Source organism: Barbatula barbatula (assembly GCF_947034865.1).
Source record: "Barbatula barbatula genome assembly, chromosome: 21".
Taxonomy (NCBI): Eukaryota; Metazoa; Chordata; class Actinopteri; order Cypriniformes; family Nemacheilidae; genus Barbatula; species Barbatula barbatula.
The window spans coordinates 9,887,484-9,909,641 of NC_136784.1; the positions used below are offsets into that span (position 1 = coordinate 9,887,484).

Here is a 22,158-nt window from a genome sequence, read left to right on the forward strand (position 1 = left end):
TTTCCGTGCACAAAAAAAAAACCGCACCGAGCATCTTCCCGCACGGGGGCGCTATATCACCAAATACAGGACGAACCACCAAGACGTTGCAATTCATTTCATTTATCAGCAAACATCACGACCGCCGTTGTTCGTGTGATGCAGGATTTGTTTGTGCTACCTTTCAGATGCACAACGTGTATAACAGCCGACCGCAGAAAGACACAGCAGATGCGTTGCGGTTACGGGGAGCGGAAACGCAAACAGGAAAGCGCAGCGTGTGAACGCGCTTAATGTTTCTTCGATACCGCGAGGGGAAAGTTGGAGACCAACGAATGTGCAGCAGGGAATTATCGTCTTTTTACCACGATCCGTCCAATCCACACAACAGTTGTTTCCCTTCCTGGTAAGATCAGCTGTGTAGTAGCCTGCACGAGATTGTTTGCCCTCATCATCATCATCAACAGCAGCAGCCAGCCGGCTGTGACAGTCAGCGGTCGCTTCCCGGGTACGTCTTTCAATAGCGTTGTATAGGGCTGTTTATTACAGTACACCGGTATTGAAGCGGGAGGCTGATGATTTGTGAAGATGACGGGGAAATCAGTCAAAGACATTGACCGCTATCAGACTGTTCTCACGTCTCTTCTCGCACTGGAGGAAAACAAGTTTTGCGCGGATTGTCACGCTAAAGGTAAGATTCGTGTTCATCGCATCTGTTTGTCAGTGATTTTCCGCTGGAGAATGATACGGTTCAGAATGGATTTATTGTCCAGGGATTGGCAGTGGTCGAGATGAAAGGAAAGTAATTGAATAAACAGCAGGCCCTGAGTGTTTTACAGGCGGTCGGTTGCTGTAGTGATGTCAGGCAGCAGCTCGCGCGGTCGAGTGTTTGGCGTCATCTTGAAAGGGCAGGTGCGCCAACACTGACGTGACGTCACTGCGCACAAAAAGTAGTTGACAGCGCACTTTAGAAACCCCACAAGTATATCACGCAGAAGAATAATGTTAAAAATAAAAATCACGCCATCCCAAGTGTGTGTTTTTCTGTCTTTCACACAAACACAAAAGCTTTTATTAAAACATTTGGTACTTTATGTCCACCTGGACATGGCGCTTTCAAATGCACACACCTGTACACCAGTTTCATAAAAGCCTTCATTTAAGAAGCCAAAGCAACTCCAGTGGGTTAATATATAACTTATGAGCGAAATATGAAATTCCTTTTCAGCAAATGTGAAACCAAAACATTATTGGTAAAATAGTGGCACGTTGATACTGTGTCTTAAGTCACATAGTCATGAAACACGCAAGAACCAGTGAGATTCAAGTTATCTGTCTGCTGCCATATTTCACAGTATTACGCAGCTCGTTGAAATGCTTGATTCTGATTGGCCAGTCGTGACATTTGCAGGTTCCTTATAGACGATGTGAATCTGACGTCACGCCCTGCGTTTTATGTTGCAGTTCCGCCGGCTGCTCCGCCATCTTGGAAGGCTCATAATCCGCGGTTATTATTGTTTTGATATGCGCCGTTACTTGTTTTGATTGATATTTGGAGAAATCAAAAGTGAAACTACCAGGGCCTTTTCCCGAACGACACCGCGAAATGGTATTGTAGTTTTGAAAGAAGCAAGACCGACCTTCCATAGTTCTATTACTTGATCAAAGAAGAAAAAAACTGAACACTCCGTTGAACCCAATAGCAGCCTGCCTCCCAACGTGACGGAGCATTCAACACGGCGTGACGTCGATTGACAAGCTCTATTCACAGATAACAACCTGGATGCAGCCAGATTTTTTGACAAATAAAAAAGAAATGTCTCTTAATAACATATTTGACATTGTATGTACAAAATTGGCCAAAACAATTGGCCGTTCGTGACATTTGAACGTCGTGTTTTACCTTAAAACCGAAAGTTTATGTCTTTTCCTTGCGGAAGGTCTGCATTCAGTATAAATTATCTCAAAATATTTCAAATAAAAAAAATGCTATTTTTTTCTCATGTGGCAAGTAGCCGTGTTATAAGCGGGACAATTTACAAGCAGCCAGCTGTTATCGCGAAATAACCCTCTTCAGTGTGATACATACCTGATCACGCTGTCGGGGCTTATTTCTGTGATCTGCCTGTACATTATCCCTTACTTCTCTTTCTGACCTCAAGCCTATAAGGGACACATTACTGCCCTTCTCATTGTTCTGACTTTCCTTCTGCCATTGGTCAGATGTAATCCATTCCCAGCCCTCCCTTTCTGATCCGCTGCTCTGGCTGGATAAAGTCCCTTTCTGAGGACGGCCAAGCCTTCCACTGTTCCAAGTTCAAGACACTTAACTTGGAGTGCACCCAAAACTTCCTTCATCAACCTGGTTCCACTTTGTCTTTGCAATTAATTCTGTCAATGTTCTGCTACTTGTTTTGAATGTGTCATTTGGCTGTAACATATTTCTGTTTCTTTTACTTTGCTACACACATGCAAATAGGATTTCCAGAGCAGCTTCTTTGGAAATGGGAACAATACCACAGGCGGTAGAAACGGAGCGACTGTATGTTTGCAAAACCTCCATTCTGTTTTTACTCCATGTCAGCCAATCACACTGCTGAGTTTATGTATTATTAGTAGATAAAGCAAAACAATAGGTCACAATAGTAAAAAAGGGTAACAGGTTTTGTCATGTGATGAGCAGTGTGCACATGAATGTGTTCAAATGTGGCCTTTGCTTACACTGAAACAGGAAGTAGTGTTTTATGTTGAAACTATTTAATGGGTTACTGGCATTGTGTTCCGCATTTGCACCATGAGCATTAGGACAGGTTTACCTAATAGGGCCATTGTTTACATTGCTGCAGATAATGCATCAAGACTCGACTCGTGTATTGGAGAAATGTTTTTGCAGACGCAGTAATTGAATTATCTTCATGGAAGTTGTTTTTAATGTTGGGTTATTTGAAAGTCAGCTGTCTGTAAAGCTGTAAAGCTTTAATCAATATTTTTGCTAAAAAGGTTTTACTTGTAGCATGAAGACAAAATAGCACTTCAAAAATATTCGACATTAAGCTGAAGATATAAACGCATTCACACTGAAAGATGTGAGTGTCAAGTCTAAACACCACTGGGGCAAATGATGGTCAAACATAACCTATTTAAACTTGCTGTATTTTGTAACTTTGCTTTATAAATGTATAATAATAACTACTTTCTCACTTCTGACATAACACTTTGCCAGAGTCATAAAATTGGTCACACCTGCGAGTGAGTCCAAACCTATTTAGCAACTCATACTGAAGTTGTGGTTACATGCAAAGGAAATCTCTGAAAGCAAAAACATGTGAGCTTGATTCTTTTGTCGAGTTCATGCTAAATAAGAAAAGTTTTCTATTATTATTACCAAAGTGACAAGGATAATGCTTCATGTTTGTTCAGAATACAGTAAACGTTTGCATTGACCAGATTTTAACTGCACAGGAATAGACCCAGACATAGTGTTGTTGTGAAAACCACAACAAGTAAAGTACAGATTGTGATCACTTCTGTTAACTGTCACCTCGCATTTCTGTTTCTTCCTGTTTTTGTTTAAGCTCACTTTCAATAGTGTGTGATAGCGATGGGCGGAATGACCAAACATGTACATGTAAAATGATTCATTTTATTTCACAGTAACAATCTCCCATTATAATTCTCATTTTCCTAAGTTGACTTAATTTATAACAGTTCATTTGAATGCTCACCATCGTTATAATGTAGGCAAGTTACGAAAATGTAGCTACTAAGGATATCAAATTAAGTGAGATTTATTTATATTTATCTTCTGGCTTTATCATATGTATACAGCAGGAGGATAAAAAACAAGTATAACAATGAAGTATGAACATATGCACAGACAATGAGAGTAAAGTCTCAAACGCGTCTCCCAAAACGGGGGTTTGCGGCACGTCGCGTCAGAGCGCTATGAGCATCATCGCGTATTTCAACGCAAGTTTCGCCTCGGTTATTCCGTCGTTCTGCCCAGCCCTAGTGTGTAGTTGAGCAGCTTTAAGGGAGTAACATAGGGTGCCGTAAAAATCCCTGGAGTTCAATTGATGCCGACGTTCTAATGATTCATTCAGAGTGCCAACAGTCATGAGCTGCTGGGATAGCGGAGACTTTTCTCTGAATAACAGGCTATTTCTTATCTTTACACCTGTTATCGCACACAGTTCTCCTTTTTCATTGTGTGAGGTAATCTCATCCTTTTTGTTTTATTTGCAGTTTGATTGTATGTGTTGGACCGATTGTATTTAAAACAGTCTTGTAAAGAACGGATGTGTTTTTTTAACTTTTTTGCCAGAACACCTTGGTATGAGGCTCATTTGTATTATCTTGTTCTCCGGTTGTCATGGTTATATCGCCGTGGAGGCAAGAGAGTGGATTGAGGATGCTCTGTGATTGGACACAATGACCCTCAGATGCCCTCTCAGTCTCACCGTGAGGAACCAAAGTGTGTTCAATTCCTCATTTACAGCTGTTAAATAACAAATAACAAAGTTATGCTAAAAACACTAGTTCTGCTTGTATGTGATTTACAGAAAGAGAATGGGCATGACCAAAAGGATCTCATTGATATTAGTAACTACTGTATTAGGTGGCTGTCAATTTGTACAATGTCAATTGTACAAAAAAAGATTATTACAAAAAAGCAAACCTTAAACCTAAACATCACTGGTGTGAAAACAGATTGTACTATAACATACAAATAAGATCATACACAGGTCATTTCAATGATGTCTTTGCACAGTGCATACTAAATTTGTATTATTTATAAACACATACATACATTCGAGAATAATTTAAAGTTTCAAAATGAATTCATGTGTATACAGTTGAAATTATATAAGAATATTAATATATACATGCAAATATCCTAAATATAGATTGTACGTGTACATGCAAAGACATAGAATAATGTAAACACAAACGTTTATTCTGGATTTTATGCACGATTAATCATTGAAAAGCCATAATTGTACATGCTGATATGAATTAGCTATCTTGCAAAATAGTTCTGAATTGTCATGAAATTGTGTTGGTAATTTGTAATGCCTTCATTACATTATAGTTATTTTTGCTGGAAATAAAAAGATACAAAGTTAAACATTTATAGTTAAACAAATACAGAATTATTGCACGAATACTTTCATAATGAATCTAGTGTAATGTGTCACGAAGGCTTTTTGGTTCATTTTGAATAGCATCAGATGGTTACTTAGGGTCATGCGCTGGACTGAAAACATCTCTTTCCCATTGAAAACGCTGTTTGTCACCCTGCAGATATTTCTAGGATAGATTGCAATAAAAGGCTTTTATTCATGTGTTTGCCACATGATGTGCTTCTTACCGTGCGGATTTATGTTTCCACGATGAAGTATTTTAGTGAACTCTCTGACTTCTGCCCACATATTAGCTGAAAATTACATTTGCAATTCCATGTGGTGCTGCTGGAAATCACGCACTCTCATTAATCTGCAAAAGTAACGTAGGCAGCCGTGATTGTAAAATATGAATATAAAATATACACTATTGGAAACAGTAATGCAAAATCCACAATAAAACCCTCTGACCTGTGTGGGTAATTTACTCACCGCAAGGGTTCAGTTATCCAATGGGTAATAAATAAGAATTTATATAAGGCTAATAGAGATCATGTCTGGTTACTAATGTTGTATCCTATCTATTTTGGAAAGTTGTAGACCTTTGCTGATGCCATCACCTGTGCCCTGTTTGCCAGATGTACTTTCAGCTTTGAGATCAACATCCAATCGGCCGCAGTCCTGATGCTTACTGACACTGTGCTCAGAGACATAAAAATGCGTCCCAAATCCAGAGGCGGACAGAGTACACAGGTTCATTACTTGAGTAAAAGTACAGATACCCCTTGCTAAATTTTACTCAAGTACAAGTAAAAGTACTACAGTCAGATGTGTACTTAAGTAAAAGTACTGAAGTACATGTTTTTAAAAGTACTTGAGTATCAAGAGTACAAGAGTACATTTTCTAAATATTGCATTACTACTGCCACAGTGCTTACATTTATGTACAGAAACGTCCTACATGGAGTTATGAAAAATGTTAATGTTAATACCTTGGAGAATGTTAAAGGAATTTAAAGTAAAATAAAGTAATTTTAATCTTTTTAACAAGCTTTATTTTTTTCACCTCGGCTAGAGTTTTAATGGATTTTTTGCACCTACATTTGAACCGAACAGTTTTAAACAACACACCGCATACTCAAGAACATCAAAGCAAATACTCGGCTTACATTAATGAGTAATATTAGAAAATACAATTCAGCTAACAATTGTGTGTACATGTGAGTTTCTCTGTTTTTTCATCAATCAGTAGTGGCGTTTCATCAAAACCTAGGGTATGGCGAAATTTCCTCAGACCATACAAAAACGAACCACAATGAAACCAAATGATACCACATATATGTAACCACAAAACTTAAAGTAGTAAAAAATAACCCAGCCAGATGTTGTCATAACCACCACCGACTACGTTAATCGACTATGAGACTAAAATATAAACCAACCATTGATCAGATTCAGCAAACAAGATTAAATATAAAACATGTCTTACCTTGTCGCAGGGTTGTTAAGCCTTGATTCTTTTCATTTTTAAGCTAATCCTGGCATAGCTAGTGGCAAATTGCAAAATACATAATAGCCTAAACTGCGACTGCACTACAAAGTCTTTCCGTACAATATATTTTTTAATTTTTCACAGATAGCGTTGTACATTATGAATGAAATACAATAACAATAGTGTAAATTATTCGATTTATTAAAATTATCAAATGGATGCCAACTAATTGGGAAAATAAAGACCATCCCCACTACCCATAACCTCACACTTGATTCCAAAACCACTGTTAGGCATTTTGTAAGCAGTTTCTTTGTTTTATTTAAAATAAATGCCTGTATATGATCTTAAATGTGGAAAATGCAGACAAACGAGTTTAGCCAAAAAGAGCTTCGAACCAACATTACGATGATGTCACGTCAAAACTACATATCTTCGGTCTTACCGACTATACGTCAATGACGCTATGTGAATTAACGGTGTTTATACATTCTCAAATACACATGCTTCCGACGCCTATGCTACATGTACACATCAGTGTAAAGTAGTTTAATTATCTATAATGAGTCTCATTATGCACACGTACTTTGTTTCAACAATGTTTTCTGAACGCTGGGGCCATACACAAACGCCGCCCCTGAAATCAATAAACCTAAAACAGCAAAGAAGGCGATATAGCAATGTTCTGACACACCTCTGAACCTGACCGTGTTATACACGCAGCATAGAGCAAAGAAGAGAAAATAATAATGATTAAAGAAAATCAGCTGACCGGTCGCGATGTTTTCAAGTTCATTTCATGTTATATTTAGCATTTTATGACGCTATTGGCTACTCTTCCCTTACCTTTATTCTTTATTCATATAAAAATACCCCCAAATCGCATGAAAATACACACAAAACACATATTCTTCAATCGTGCATTTATTAGCTTCTTGTTTTGGTGAAGAAATGTTACTTTAGCTTCATCGCGGATGTCCTGAATGAGGAAGTGTACACAGGATGTGTCATGCAGACGTGAGATGATTGACAGCTGTGTACAGCAAATGATAGAGCTCTGAGGTCTGAGTGATTGTTGCTGATAGGCTCGCCCAATAAGTGGCGCCTGCACAATCCAATCACGTTTGAGAGGGAAAAAACAAATTGGTGGTTTCCGAGATTTTCTTTTTCCTTTTTAGAAGTAACGGGTACTTACGGTTATGGATAGAAATGTAGCGGAGTAAAGAGTACAATATTTGCCTCTCAAATGTACTTGAGTAAAGTCATGAGTACTCCCCAAAAATTATACTCAAGTAAAGTACAGATCCCTCAAAATTGTACTTGAGTACTGTACTCGAGTAAATGTACTCCGTTACTGTCCGGCTCTGCCCAAATCACACACTTATGCACTATTCTACGCCATTTTGTAGAATGAATGAATGAATTCATATTGTAAACTTGATGCTCGTAAAAATCTCTTGGGTGGCAGCATCTGTGCACGGTGATTTACAGTACGTGATTTGTTTTTATGTACACAAAATTACACTGAAAAATTATTATAAAATGGATCATTTGATATAAAAATAAGACTGGTGAAGCCACAGCATGTCTTTTTTAGTTTCTGTGTACTTTCTGAATAGTGTGTATTCATTCTGTGTTTGTGGCAGCCAGACCCAGTCTTTGTTCAGTAAACATTGTGCACAGAAGGTCCAACCAAAGTCCATGTTTTGTTCTCTCTGTGATTCTGCTGTGTCTATTTGAAGGATACGGTGTGTTTTATATGTTTGTGTCATCTAACAACGTGGCTGTCCCAAATCAATCTGGCCAAATATGACAGAACGTATTGGATCATAGATCATCTATTGGATGGGTTATCTTCAGAAATCTGCCTGTGAAATCTTTGGCCGTTTTGTTTTGTGTGGTTGTTAGAAGTAAATTTTCCCTCAAGCACTTTGGTCTGGCCTTTCTTTATGTATTGGCAGAAATCTAATATTATTGGTAAACCATCTTACAACTGCTCATTAAAGATGAAGAAGGTCTAATAACTTTCTGCTCCTCCTCTCATGTTGTGTGATTTAAATGCATCCCCTCTTTTGGAAGAGTTACATCCCTTTCTTGGCCGACAACACTGCTGTCTGTAAGAGGAACACATTGTAGATCATGGGTCAGCTTTAAAAGCAACATTACGACAGCTTTATGCGGTCTGTTAATATCCCCACAGGGATTGTAAGGACCTTGTCAAGCAGAAGGGGAAGTGCTTCAGTCTTTTATAGGGATCAACAGTGTCTGCAGTGAGTCACAGAGGTGATTTCCTGTTTTACTGGAACAATACAATTTGTGGCATTACATAATTTGCTAAATGCTGTCAAAATGTATAATAAAATAAAGAAAACCACATTGACTCCTATGCAGAAATCATGTGGTTGCCAGGGCATTGATGTGTCATTGATAGGAAGTCATGTGTCTATTGTAACACACGGAGGGGTTTTCAGGTTTTGAATGTGTTTGCTAGATGGTGACTTAAAGATCCAGTGTGTAGAGGATCTTTTGACAGAAATGCAATAAGTGATAGCCGATGTGTCTCGCAAGAACAAAATATCCTCATGAATTGGCACGGTAGAGTGCTGGGCTCGATCTTGCGACCATTTCAGACCAAATTTAGTTCCCTAAATTGATCTTGTGTGACCCTCAAAATATATTTGGGAGCATTTGTTTCAGCGCACATTTTGTTATGGTACGACCTGTTTCCATTACTGCACAGAACACACTAATAACTGCACGAAGTGTGTGCGTGCCATGCTGCGATCTACAGTGACCGGCCCGGCCATTCATATAAACAACCTGATTTTCCATCCCGCTGTGCTACTTTCCCACCATTTCTCTATGCAAACATGCGCTGGACGGACGGGTTTCAACATTCACACAATCGCGTCTGCAAAGTCTTGCGCACAAGCACTAGTGTTTACGGCGATTCGCACTGCCAGCAGCACTTTGGGACCGCGCAGCTTGCTGCTGAACAGTATGCAATGTAAGCATAAAACATGATGCGTTTATGTAGTTTTAACTGTTTCTCTGAAGGCTATGAGGGTTCACTCAGTGGATGAAGGATGATTGACAGTGTGAAATGATGATCACCACCTCTGCTAACACGAGCACTAAAAGCATATAGAGAAAACAACCACAACTCTTTACTAAAAGCTGCGCCTGTTATGAAAACAAAGCATCATTTTGGTGAAATTACGGCTTTTCAGTTGAGTTTGTGAGTTCAGTTGAGTGTTTACATATTGTTTATTACTGCATAATGTAATTCATTAAAACAGAAGGTTAATTTGAAGGTTGACTTTATAATGCCTACATTTGTGCGGTGGAGTGAGTCATTGGTTGCCATTGGCAACCTCACTACGAGATTCCGCTAAATTTCATACACTGGACCTTTAACATTTAAAATGAAAATGAGAACAGAATTGTTTTATTATTTTTAGAAAGCCAATGTCACTTTTATCCTGTAACGCCCTATTCGCACGAGTATTATCTGGGGACCTCGTGTGATTTAGAAACGACCTCCCCACATCTGTATTTCACGTGGCGCATTTGAACGTGAAGCCTGTGTCTTTTCTCAAATTTACTGGTGTATTTCCCGGATGTGATGGATAGGCTTTGCGTATAGTTTGTAAAGGATATAGTTGTATGGTGTTTAATGATATACGACCGTACCTGTCAGCATTTTGATATATGACCGTACCTGTCAGCATTTGTGACCCGAAATCACGAACTGGACAGAAGATCACTGCGATCGCAGGTCTCAAATGTTACTAGAGTTTCCATGATAAATAAACAAACGGGAGACTCCCGGTCAAAACGACAGCGTTGCCAGGTATGAATATGACCCAGCACCCGAAATAAAATCAAGAAACTTCAAAACAGCCTCCATTATTCGCAAAGACTGGATAAAACCTTGAAAAATGATATATAAGCCTGCCAAAACACAGAGAAGCCGATTCCCACGGGAATAATATTATCACAGGACCACGCCGTCGGTCCAAATATGGTAGGTAATTTGTGGGGGAATTTTACTTTACAAATACAGACATGGCCAATTCGCACAAGATTAAGATCACACACAACCTCTGCAATTATTACAAATGACTAGAGGTCCCCAGGTAATACTTATCCCGTGCGAATAAGGCGTATGTCACAATTTGAGGTGTCAGTTCTTAAGCACTGATGATCTATCACATCATCGCTGATGATGTCCAACAGTATGAGCAATAGTAATGCTTGTCTTAGTAAGCACCGCTCATAAACAGGTGGCCTGGCATGTGTCCTGTTTTTGGCCTCTGATTCCTTCTATCTAATAAGAGCCCAGTGTGGCTACTGGCTAACAAGTCTTGTGTGCGTGTTGTTTATCTCTTCTGTGATTCATCTTGAAACTTGTCTAACTCCACATGGCTGTTTATTAGATGTTCTTCTGTCCATCCTCTGGCTGGCATTGACACTCCTTCCCACTCACAAACACACTCGGCATGCCTGATCTGATGTGCTCCAATAATACCCAACAAGCTGATTACCCTGAGAGAGAGAGAGAGAGAGAGAGAGAGAGAGGAATGTTTATAGGTGAGGAATAAATAGGTAATCTAAAGAGGCCCAGAGCATGCAGGAGCTCAATGAAAATTGAGTTTTCATATGACTGCAGTGAACCAATGTGCATCCCATTGGGAATATCAATATCCTTTTCTCTTGGCTAAAAGCCATTTTGCATTAGAGCCAATGCCAAATCTCAGATGAGATTGTGACCGTGAACATAGTGCTGAAGCACTGGTGCTTTAATGGCCAAATCTTCACATTTATAGCCTAATAAATATCAGGTCTCAGATATCATTATTGGATTTAGGCTTTTTTCAGTGCAAAACAAAATAAAAAGTTGAAACAAGCAAAGTTAGGGATGGTTTCGTGTAGCCAGACGTTTGATTTGCGGCATTGTGTCTGGTCTGCTTTGCAGCATGTTCTGGCCAAGAAACTCCCACCTGGACGACGCTGTCTGACAGATATACAGTATGAAAAACAATTCGTTTTTACATGCTGGTAAATCTAAAATATAATATACACGATAATGATGTATTGTATTAGTAAAAGTATATTTAATTTGAGTGCCTTTAAAGGGATAGTTCACCCAATAATAAAAATGATCTCATTTACTCGCCCTGATACCATCCCAGGTGTTTGTATGACTTTCTTTAGCTGAGCAAAATTAGTTTGCTCATCTATAAATGTACGTTTACAATCTGGTTTGATTTCTGATAATGTAAGCATCCTTTTCACAAAGAAAAATATATTAACTATATAGTCAAATATTTTTATATATATTTGAAAATATATAGATTAATACACTGATAATATATTACAACATAGTAATGCATATTTGCTGCTGTTCATATATTGAAAAATATAAGCACTTGGTTTCAAGATACAGAAATATACTGTTATTATAGTGCATCATATTTTCCAGTATATTCCCTTACATTTTATTTTGTGAATCGTAAGTGATATATTTGCTTGTGCGAAAATTATGCGAAATCTTTTTTTTACCGCAGAGGATTTTAATGTTTTTAGTTTTAGACTTCTTGTTTGTGACCAGCATTCAGTTTGTGCCCTATACTCCGCACTTCTGTTTGTCAGTTCCGTATTTGAGCTTTACAAGAGGCCGGCGATCACAAATCAGTTTCTCAGGGGATTAAAATCTGACTTTTTTACAATATGTTTCCAATGTTTGCAGTTTTGGCATTTCGCATCAGGCATTGAGTGAGCATACTGTGGGCGGTCTGTGGGTGTGCCATCTGAAGCTGGCACTAGCTTAGATGCAAGCTGTTCTTTTTCAAGCCGTCACATTAGATTCAGTCAGATGAATATAACCACAGCAGGTGAGGTTTGTGAACAGCAGGTATGGACGTCCCTGAGAGCTGTGTGCCGGCTTCAGAGAACCCCAGGCAATTAAGCAGAAACGCTGCCACAACAATCCTTTGTGACATCACATCATGAAACCAAACGAGGTCTGTGACTTGATGCTGTGCTGCCACTTGTTGGCTGAAACCAGTATTGCATCAGAAAAGCATTTGCTCAAAGATGATCTTTGGTCTCTTTGAAGCCCGCTCATGTCTTGGCGGAGCACAGTTACATAATGTGTTTGTGTTTGAGTTGTATCAAATATTTTTGCACCTCGGGTGATCAGTGCATGGATTCATAGGCTTCTCTTGACAGAGGTATTGTGGGTTCATACATGTATGAATACACACAGCCATGATGATTTAAGTACTACAGATGCTCCAGGGACTTGTGTGTGTGTGTGTGTGTGTGTTATCAGCAATTTGTAGCGTGTCTGCATTCAGGCCCAAACGGGATCAGACATTGCGGTGTGTGAAGCTGCTTATTTTTTCTTCAAATGCCAAGCAGGAGAATGTAAATATCACCCCCCAACAGGCTGTGACAAACACTAGAGCTCACTCTCTCTCACTAGGCCTTCTGTCCGTTCTCTCCTTCATTGAATAGAGATGATCAAAATTCCAACTTTGTTTCCATTTATGAAGTGAATTCTGAATTTAATAGGCCACGCCCCCCGAATGCTGAATCGGGATTTGAATCGGAGAAATTTCGAGAATTTCAAAGCAATGTATTTACATTTATTTCTGACTCACAGCTGGTAACCCGGACTGATTTAAAATATGCTATTGTTGGAATGATGGATATAACTGTCTGAGAATGTAGGTAAACAATACACTTTTTTTCTCTAACCATCAGGTCCCAGATGGGCATCCTGGAATCTTGGAATCTTCATTTGTATCCGCTGTGCGGGAATCCATCGGAATCTTGGCGTTCACATATCACGAGTTAAATCTGTAAACTTGGACCAGTGGACTCATGAGCAGATACAGGTACGACTCACTGAGCAGTTTAAATGTCTGTAGATTAAGATTTACTATTGTTTGTTTTGCATGTGCTCAGTCTGTACAGGAGATGGGGAACACCAAAGCTCGAAGGCTTTATGAGGCATTTTTACCAGAGTGCTTTCAGCGTCCAGAGACAGACCAGTATCCTTCAACATGTTCAATGTTTTTTGGACATCTTAAGTTATTCCTGTGGTCTGTGAATAAAGTTTCCTTAAATCCTGCCATCCAGAGCCGCAGAGGTCTTTATACGGGACAAATACGATAAGAAGAAATATATGGATAATTGCATTGACATCCAGTCTTTCAGGGTGAGTCGTGAGCTTTCAGAATTCAAAATTCAGAATTCCATATAATGTTGCTAAAGTTGAGTTGAGTTTTTGTGCATTTTCAGAAAGAAAAAAGTGAGGCAGTGACAAAAGAAGCTCCTGTTGTTTTTGAAAAGATGAAGCTGGTGGGTTTTGGATTCGTGCAAATTTTAAATGTAAGTTTCGTCATTGTCATCATTTAGTGATTTTGTTTTGTTTTTGCAGAAAAAAGATGATTCGCAACCATCGAAAAATACTCCTAAGAAACAGTCACAGTCTGTCAATGACCTATTAGGTCTAGGTAAAGTTTCTTTATAAATGATTGCAGAAAATGTATACACTGATCCAGAACAATATACAGTATCTCACAGAAGTGAGTACATCCCTCACATTTGAGTAAATATTTTATTTTATCTTTTCATGTGACAACACTGAAGAAATGACACTGTGCTACAATGTAAAGTAGTGAGTGTACAGCTTGTATAACGGTGTAAATTTGCTGTGCCCTCAAAATAACTCAACAGACCGCCATTAATGCCTAAACCGTGGCATTTACATTTAGGGCCTAAATGCCCAAGAGAGTATACAAGCTGTACACTCACTACTTTACATTGTTGTCACATGAAAAGATAAAATGAAATATATTTCCTAAAATGTGAGGGGTGTACTCACTTCTGTGAGATACTGTATATAGCAACTCGTGATGAAACTCTCTTTCCAGATGCCCCGGCTCCTCAAGCTTTTGTGACCAATGGGAAGCCAAGCTCTGAAATTAGCCCCGCCCTGGACCTCTTCAGCTCTCTGCCTGCTACTGTCAACAGTTCAAACTCATCCAGGAGCACAGTAAATGAATGTTCATAAATAAAATAGTTCACATATCAAATGTTGATAATAGTACATTTGTATTCATATAGGACCTGTCTAGAACCCAAGATTAAGTGACAGAGTATGGTAAACAAAATAGAAATACAGTATTAAAATCAACTACAGAAATCAGACCGTTTATATGAAAATCAATGGAAAAACATTTCCCAGAAGAAAATGCAGAGAGGAAAAAACAGGAAACAGATGTGAATATGTCAATAGATCAGGTGACCGAAAACAGGAGTGATGTGATCTCACGAGACAGACAATGCTCAAGTGTTTAATAGTGCATTTCCTGCTATAGCCCAGCTCAGGGTCCATGCCCGCTGGACGGGTAGCAGCATCAGTGCCTGAGAACCTCAGTCTGTTCCTTGACCCACCCACCAAAAGCGAGGACAGTGGAAAAAAGATGTCCAAGGACTCCATCCTGTCCCTGTACAGCAGTGCAACTCCACAAACAAACATGACCGCTCATGGTAGGATGAGTTTAAGAGTCAGCATAGAACTTTCATAAAAGTAAATACATACAGTACATAAAAGCTAAATGCATAAATGTAATTAACCCTTGTTTCTGTTACAGCTCGCATGTACATGGGTGCAACCCAGATGGGCTACGTTCCTGCTCCGGGATACGGCCAATACCAGGCCCTAGGTGCACAGCAGGGTGTGATGGGGCATGTGAGGGCTCCACAGATAAATGTACCGGGACAGGCAGGTGTCATGCCGCAACCTGGAGTGGCAGCTGCTCCTCCTTACATGGCAGCGGTGCAGGGGGGCATGATGGGAATGCAGAACGGCATGATGGGAGGCATGCCGGCGGTTCCTCAGCAACCATATGGAACGCAGCAAGCTCAACAGATGCAGTGGAATATCAGCCAGGTAACACGGCTGGAACCGGAAGCTATGTGCCAACAGATCAGACAGTTTAGGCTTTGTTCACACTGGATGTGCCATCCAACTCAAATCCATATTTCGCAGCACACAATTCTAAACCAAATCCAAGCACCATCATTTTGGATATAATACACTTCAAATGTAAACAGAATGTTAATGAATGTCATTGTTGTCATTATTTGTATTGCTTTTCCTCTCACAGGTCACTCAACACATGGCGGGAATGAATTTCTACGGGGCCAATAACATGATGGGTTACGGGCAGCCCATGGGCGGCAAATCTGCTCCTGCTTCAAATCAAATGCTGGGGTCACATGAATGGAAGTGATGATGATATAAAGATAGAGAGAAAGAGACAGCATGTCTGAATGGATGGTCCTGGTTGGCACCGCAATTGACTGGCAGCAGAAGGAGGACAGATCGTGTGAGGAAAACATTCTTCATCAGACACATTGAGAAGCTAAGATGAACGTAACAGAAGCAGAGTCTCTACCTCCCTCATTCTCAGAGCCATTTTCCAGATTTCCACGCTTGGCTTCAAGCAGTCTCATATACTCAGAGAATAGAGCACAGTTTTTATTTGTGAAGTATGGTGGGTATAATGTGCACCGATACTCAATTTCTGAGGGAATTCACAGCTTGATCCACACCTCACAGCCTCAGAATTCTTGAAGAGTGTGTTTTGGCTGCATCGCAACAGTCCATTATACAGATATTCTTGATATACAGTATGTATGTATGTCGGCTATTGCTCTGTTCTTAAACCTAGTGATCGGCCTACAAAGGTGATATTTTATAGCATCATAGACAAGCAAAAAAGCTTTAAGCTTTTCCCTCTAAGCTAAATTAAATGGAGCTATATAATATGTAAAGCCAATCCCAGAACGCATAGCTATGAAATCAGTGAAGGACATTTTTTAACAACTGCAGACACCAGAAAAGCATGTTTAACAAATATTAACTTGCACTACTATTCCAAAGTTTAGGGTCACTTAACCCTTTATATTTTTAACCGCATTTTAGATTAATAATAAACTCGAATGTAACTATTTCATGGTATCACAGACTTAAAGGTCCAACGTGTATTTTTTTGGAGTATCTATTGACAGTAATGCAATATAATATACATAACTGTCTTCATAATGTTATAAAGACCTTACTTAATGAAGCGCTGTGCTTTTATTACTTGAGCTGTTTCTATCTACATACACCGCGGGTCCCCTTACATGGAATTCACCATGTTGTCCTAAACGGACAAACTGCTCTACAGAGTGCGTTAATACGTTATCGCCTTCAGCAAAGAAGCGATACCGTGATGACATCTTAGTCCTGTGTCAGCCAACGTATAGTGCTTCGAAAGGGAGGGTGGTGGAGTAAGCCGTTGGTTGCAATTCGCAGCCTCACCACTAGATCCCGCTAAACTTCATACACTGGACCTTTTCAGGCTTGTCCCAGGCTAAAAGGAATCTTTGAGCTATCTTAACTGAAAACAATTTGCTCTGACATGTCTTAAAATATGTCGGTACCATTGTTTTGTTTAACAACAAGTCTAGATCTTTAGCATCTTCACCCTTTGCATAGATTTTGCAAACATGTACACTTGGCATTTTACTAATCTGCTTCTTAAGGTCTCACCCTCACCTTTTTCTTCATTACTAAGGGCAAGTCATTCACTTAAAAAACATTTTAAAATACTTTAAAACGTTTTGTAATGTAAGAAATGAATATGCTCAACCAACTGTATTTTTCTCCACATAACTAATTTCAAACATTGACATATGGCTTCAGATCGAAAGGTTTTTAGGACCATGAAAAAAAGTGACCCCTCACTTTTGAAGAAGGGTGGATATACTGAAAAGGTTTGGTTAAATGAAATCGGTGTAAGTAAATAGATCTTTTTAATAAAAGTATTTGAAGTGCTTTTAAAGTTTATCTTTGTTCTAGTTTTGTAACTCTTCTGAAGTAAACCATGATGTCTAGTCTTCACAGAACGCTACTTGTGCGATATGCAGAGTTGCTAGTCATGTTATGAGGTTGAAAGAAGGTAAAGATGCTGCCCGCTTAGCTCATTTGTTTTTATAAACGGGGTTTATTTTCCACCGTAGGAAAGCTTGCTATCATATATACGCACACTTGTGCACTGGAATGTATACTTATAAGATAAAATGTTGTTAGAAAGGGTTAGAACCTGCATTGTAAAGTGCTTAGAGGAATAATGTCCATACTGTGTTTATAGGTCTGCTATCAAGGGGCTTCTGCAAACCTATGAATGATCCTCTTATATTGTTTCTCTTTTTAAAACACAGGGTAGAGTCCCTTTGTCTTTGCTTTCTGACACACACTCGACTCAGGAGATTTAAAGCTTGAGAGGATGAGGGTTCTAACATCCATCTCATAGCAAAAGACATTTACATTCAGCCAAAGATTTATTAAAGCTAGTCAGTCAGCACAGGTCTTTGCAATTACACGTTGCAGAAGGATCATTGTGCTCTGTGTTGTGGGTCAGTTTTTATTGTTTGACCTCAAGCTTTTAATGGCACATTGATTGTATTGTGTGCTGCTTTCTCATTACTAAGCGCACGGTCAACACTGAGAGAATAAACCTGTGAGGACACTGAGGCTACAGTTTGGATACAGACCAAATTCATGTTCCACTTGGACTCTCAGGGCAGAATATGCTATTGCCACTGTGAAGTTCATTTAAACATTCAGTACACACTGAGCTTAAGAGCTTCTGAAGTAACCAAATGTGGGACCTCTTTAAAAAAGTTGGCTTAAAGGAATTTATCAAATACAATATTTGAATCGATGTCATCATTTACATACAATACCTTCTTTTGTGTGTAGAGTCATATACAGGTTTTGAATGCATAAGGGTGGGTAAATGATGACATCATCTATACATTATATATTTAGTGTTCCATCAAAGATTTGGAATGATGATAGTAAAGGGATAGTTCACCCAAAAATGAAAACGTATCATTTACTCGCCATTATGCCTTGTCATTTCAAACCCGTATGACTTTTTTCTGCAAAACACAAAATAAGAATTGAACATTTCATTGTATAGACACAAGACCACTAAGATGTCTTCTAAAATATCTTATTGTTCGTTCCACACATGAGTCATATACAGGTTTTAAAAGACATGACAGAATCTTTGGATGAACTATAAACGTATTTCAGTTTTTGGTGAATTATTCTCTCTCATTGTAGACACAAAGATATGTGCTTTTTAGACAGGAGGAGGTTCATTTTTCATAGCCATAAAGACGCACACAATGTTCTGCCCAGGAAACTGATCAATATGTACGTATGACTGTCATTTGTAAAGGAGTTTGTTATGCTTGGCTTTGACATTTTTCAGTATTTTGCTGCATTTTTATTTGAAATGTTAGCCCTGACTGCGAGGATTCGTTTAATAAGAATATCCTGTAATAATGCTGTAATGTTTATACCTTTTGAATATGTGAGTATGTGGTCTGAAATGACCCTTTCATGTCTGTCACGTGCACATCACTGCCCTCTACTGGTCAAAAAGTGATCATCAGTGATGTAGGAACAGGTGTGAGATTAAATGGATGTTATTAACACATTTGTTTGCACATATATTGTGCAAAACATTTATTTTAATATCTGCACTGCGACTTTAGTTTTTTTTGCTTGTTTTTTTATTCTGAATGAATGGTAAATAAATAACTTGTGCTGTGAGATGTACAACCTTCTCTATAAGGCAGATATTTCCTTGGGTTTTGTATTTAGTTTAAAACTATTGTTATAATGCACTTTACCACTAGATGTTTGTGTGCATGAATTGTTGTTCCTTGAGAAAGCTGCTGATCAGAAGCTACCATGTTTTAACGGATCTCGACGTCCTGTTCTGTATGAGTTATGTGCATGCTAGTCATTCCAAAACTGCATTTGTCAGACGGGCAAACCTTCAAAGCAGTGGCCTGAAATGTTGCTTGGGATCGCTAAACAGAAAGGTCTGCTTTTAACCTTGCACTTGAAAGTTTTTGTCCTTGGATGTGAAACATTAAGCTTGTTTTGGGTTGGATCAGAAGAATTGTCAGGTTTACCTTTTGTAGTACTCTATGTAAAGCAATACAAGGTAAACATTTGAATTTCTTCATGCGTTGTGTATCTGTAGAGAAGCAATGATTTTGCCATACACTGAATCAGTACAGCCACCAAAAGAAGCTATACACACGACACATACCAAATGCTTTTGTTTCATACGTAAATATTAAAATCCTCTATTTTCTCAGCGGCGTAATTCTTCCCTTTCTGAAACTTTGACACATCAGGGATGATTCATGGATGTGAATAAGACCCAGACAGCTGTGTAATGGTTATCAATGGCGAAATGGTGCTATAACATCATCTGTCCACGCAATATTGCGGCGGGCTCCTTGAACAGAGAATGTAACTTTATTTCAGTGTTACTGGATTACAACATTGTGTCTCGCAATGAATGTACATGAATGTTTGTATGTTTGTGTTCTTCAGGGTTTTGTTTTTAAGTTGCTTAATCTTCTTTGCATTCTTTAAAGTATACTTTTCAGGATATCTAATGCATTACAAATGCTTGAATGTGAAAAGAGAAATAAACATACTGCAATCCAATGCATTTATTTCAGCGTGTTTTTACTGTCACATGTTAATCACAGGTCAGTGCTCAGTTCAAATAAAGTTTAAATGAAACATCTAATATTTGAAAGCATAATGCTCACAATATATGATAATAAATCATAAAAAGGCTATTCAATTATATTTCTTCCTCCAAATCATTTGGCTATTAATGTCCAAGCTTCAGAGATATTTGGGTAGTTGACAACTCAACTCATGGTGTGACAGCAAAGAAAAACTAAAAATGAACTTTAATCTCTCGTATGCAGTTTTAAATTATAAATATTTGAACAGTTTTTGCTATCACACCAAAATACAAAATATCAGAGAAGATGCTTTGTATGTTTTCAGATCTCAACTACTGCAAATAAAACAAGTTCATATTCACTTTTAAGCAACAGTTATATTTGTACATGTATTTAGGAAAAGTTCAGATATTTTATTTATGTGATAACCTTGATTTTTGATCACAGTGTTCATGCGTCTTGTCACGCTGTCAGTCTTACACATTGCTGTTGGATGACGTTCTGTCATTCCTGGTTTGATTCTGTTCAAATTTGTTCAAACTGCTGATTAAATAAAAAATTTGGAAGGGCCTCTTCATTCTTTCCGTGGCTGAATGTTGAGTTATGCATCCCAAAAAAACACCACCAGATGGCAGTCAAAGCCAACAGAAAACTAAAAACGTGAACGTCAACAAAAAATCTCATTTCTATTTTGTACCTAATTTGACAGAATCAAAACCGTGACTTTTGGATCACACGACCGAACTGATGCCAAAAATTTCACATTTGAGATGTTCTCCAATTTAAGGTTTTGTAAATGCAAATAAAAATCTACCATGCATTCATCTCGGAGTTGATAAAAGGTTTTGAGAGAACTGAAGGTTCACAATGGTTTATGAAAATTAACTCTGTTAGAATGCACGTCCGGTAACACAAAAGACTTTTTTTTCACATTTTGATGCTCTTGTCTTTGTAAATGGGAACAGAAGAGACTCAATTTGGCTGTGTTTCAAATCAAGCTAATCGGCTGTTGTGGCAAATAGGTTCGGCCTAATCTCAACCGCAACACTGTTCTCACTGAAGTGCATAAAAAGGTAAAACTGCTGTTAAGAAAAGCACATAAAGGGCCTGAAATCTCCATGTTTTCTGTCTTGTGTTACTATTGTATAATGTAGATTTTCATTTACAGTAATCCTCTTTATCCCAAATACCTCTCATCTGTATTAGTACATAGTAACAACTGTTGTCAGTGATTTGTATTACATACCGTTTTCCAAAGCAAACTAATCTCTTTTAAAACCTAACTTAGGACCATCATGGATTTCCATATGATTGTAGACTGGTTTGTCTTAACTAGTGCTGATCTAATGCTGGTCAAGCTGGATGGCCATCAAAAATGTTCAACTGCCTTTTCAACAGCTGTTAATGCAGTTTGATGTTGGTATTTAGTTTCAATGGTTGTTTGATGTCTTCAACACCCCTGTTTCTTGTCAATACATGGACGTGTATTAGAATAAATGTTACATATAACACAAAACAAATTATTATCCAGCAACCAAACATGGTGCCATTGTCGGAGAGTGACAGACAGCCCATATTCAAAATCCTCGGCGGACGCACGCATTCAAACGCCTGGACAGCCTTGACAGGCTCAGATTCACCTCTGTGGGTTCATGTGCGTCCCATGGGTGTACTGTCAGGCCTGGCTGCGCTGATCTCACGTCAGTGTCACCGCTTCTGTTACTGTATGCATGTCAGCCTCGGGGATCCTCTGGGAAAGCTTATTGTCTCCCTTCCGCTCGCAATCGGTCGCTTTGAATGGTGCAATGATCAAGCAAAATAATCAACTGGCCTTTGTTTTAGACAGCCCGCTTCAATAGGAGAAAATAAACTTATGGTAATGACGCCTTATCGTGGGCAATTCAGATGTGAGTGTGATGGGCTTTG

At 38.7% G+C, this 22,158-nt stretch overlaps 1 protein-coding gene and 1 long non-coding RNA gene across 2 annotated transcripts; one reads left to right on the forward strand and one right to left on the reverse strand.

Moving 5' to 3' along the window:
• The first annotated feature begins 85 nt into the window (after nt 1-85).
• On the forward strand, nt 86-20,202 carry smap2 (small ArfGAP2). Its single transcript, XM_079485491.1, has 10 exons — nt 86-670; nt 13,366-13,499; nt 13,570-13,655; nt 13,744-13,822; nt 13,906-13,965; nt 14,045-14,120; nt 14,541-14,662; nt 14,988-15,159; nt 15,264-15,562; nt 15,780-20,202. The coding sequence occupies exons 1-10, from the start codon at nt 568-570 to the stop codon at nt 15,903-15,905; spliced, it is 1,257 nt and encodes a 418-aa protein (XP_079341617.1). The 5' UTR covers nt 86-567; the 3' UTR covers nt 15,906-20,202.
• Nucleotides 3,604-5,823, reverse strand: LOC306910547. The gene is made up of 3 exons (XR_013788170.1): nt 5,595-5,823; nt 5,351-5,475; nt 3,604-4,477 (listed from the first exon to the last, which is right to left on the reverse strand). It is a non-coding gene; the product is annotated as an uncharacterized lncRNA (long non-coding RNA).
• Nucleotides 20,203-22,158: the final 1,956 nt, after the last annotated feature.